The sequence below is a fragment of the Limulus polyphemus genome, unplaced genomic scaffold (assembly GCF_000517525.1).
Source record: "Limulus polyphemus unplaced genomic scaffold, Limulus_polyphemus-2.1.2 Scaffold1842, whole genome shotgun sequence".
Lineage (NCBI taxonomy): Eukaryota > Metazoa > Arthropoda > Merostomata > Xiphosura > Limulidae > Limulus > Limulus polyphemus.
This window is the reverse complement of record NW_013667452.1, coordinates 65,777-67,239: the sequence shown is the minus strand read 5'-3', so window position 1 is coordinate 67,239 and position 1,463 is coordinate 65,777. Positions and strand designations below refer to the sequence as shown.

At 27.3% G+C, this 1,463-nt stretch overlaps 1 protein-coding gene across 1 annotated transcript in view; it reads right to left on the bottom strand.

Annotated features, from left to right (window-relative positions):
• LOC106465118 (phospholipid-transporting ATPase IA-like) overlaps positions 1-1,463 on the bottom strand; it is a gene marked incomplete at its 5' end in the record, with an annotated part of 177,451 nt that overhangs the window by 114,160 nt on the left and 61,828 nt on the right. Inside the window, one exon of the mRNA XM_013925316.2 lies at positions 686-738. Coding sequence (XP_013780770.2) covers positions 686-738 — 53 coding nt within the window. The remainder of the gene's footprint in view (positions 1-685; positions 739-1,463) is intronic.

Genomic DNA, 1,463 nt, shown 5'->3' with positions numbered 1-1,463 from the left:
CACAAATCAGTTAAATGACGAAAATAGGTGTCTATTTACTTGTGACCACTCAGTGTACATACTGATGAAATATTTATAATTTTTATATTTTTAATGCAATATATGCAATTTTAAAGCATTACTTTTTAAATCTAAATATCTGTTATATTCAACTGTTTATAGCAATTATGTTTGTTACATGCTGAAAGCAAACAATTCTGCTAGTAGTGACGTGTCTGTCACGCACTACTGTTTCCTGTACACTTGTGCATATTTAAAGTTTGGGTTGGTTTAACATAAGTTTAGAAAGTTAATCCTAAGTTAAATTTGCTGTATTACAGTTCTTTTAGCACTTCTGAGAAAGTTGAAAACTATAACTTTAAATGTTAAAATATGTTATCTGTCATAATTTGCTATTCTATAATTAAAAATTTAAACACTTCCTATAAATAGTCTAAATAAAACAATATTTTTCAACAATTTTTTAATCTAGCTGTAAGTACTCTAAACCATTCATTGTTGCATTCTAAAAATAGATGAAGTACATTATAACACAATGTTTTATTCTACTTTTGAATACATGCTCATTGTTACTTATAAATACCAAACTTCAGTTCTTGCAATGCATATTTCAGTAGTCAATTTTTTTAACAACTGATGTACAACTAAACATGCAATTCAATTTTGAGCAATTTAACCTAGTTACCTCATAGAAATCTTCGGATATCTCAGCTACAGCACAACACAATGTTCTTAGTCCTGGAAAAAAACATATACTGAAGTTAATAATATACTCATGTTAACTTTTTACTATAATTAACCAAATATATGAAAAAATTGTATTTTCATTATCACAGTACAATAAATTTAAGAACTTTTGAATTAATGTATCATAAGTAGTAACAACATATCAGAATGCATTAATCTAAAATGTTGTCTATCAACCACTCTTTAAGATTTCAAATGATGCTTCATCTAAAGATTCTCAAATCAATCAGATTATACATAATGCTTCTATTTAGAACAACAAACATGAATGTTATTTATGATATCAGAAAAACATGAAGGTTCAAGAAGTCTTAATATAAAACTGTAAAAAACCTATAACCTGAGTTCTTTTGAAAGGTGGACCTTTTTTCTTCAGGAGTAAACTTTTAATTTTTAGTGGCTTCAGAAAAAAAACCTTACATAATAAAGGTAGGGTATAAAAAATCATTAACTACGGCCACAGAAAGTTTGCCTTTAACCTCTGTTGAAAACAATAAAACTATTTTTAGGTTTACCGGTAAAATTGGGCATTAGGTTGGTCTAAAAATATAAAAAATGAAGAAATATTTCACAAAATATTTGCCTATATTCCCCTACCACTAACAATGTTGGAAATAAAAAACTGGATAGATTTGTGCATATTTAGAGGTGGTGCAACTTGAATGCTTTAGTATCATTATACATTATAGGGAAGGACAAACGAAATAGACATTATT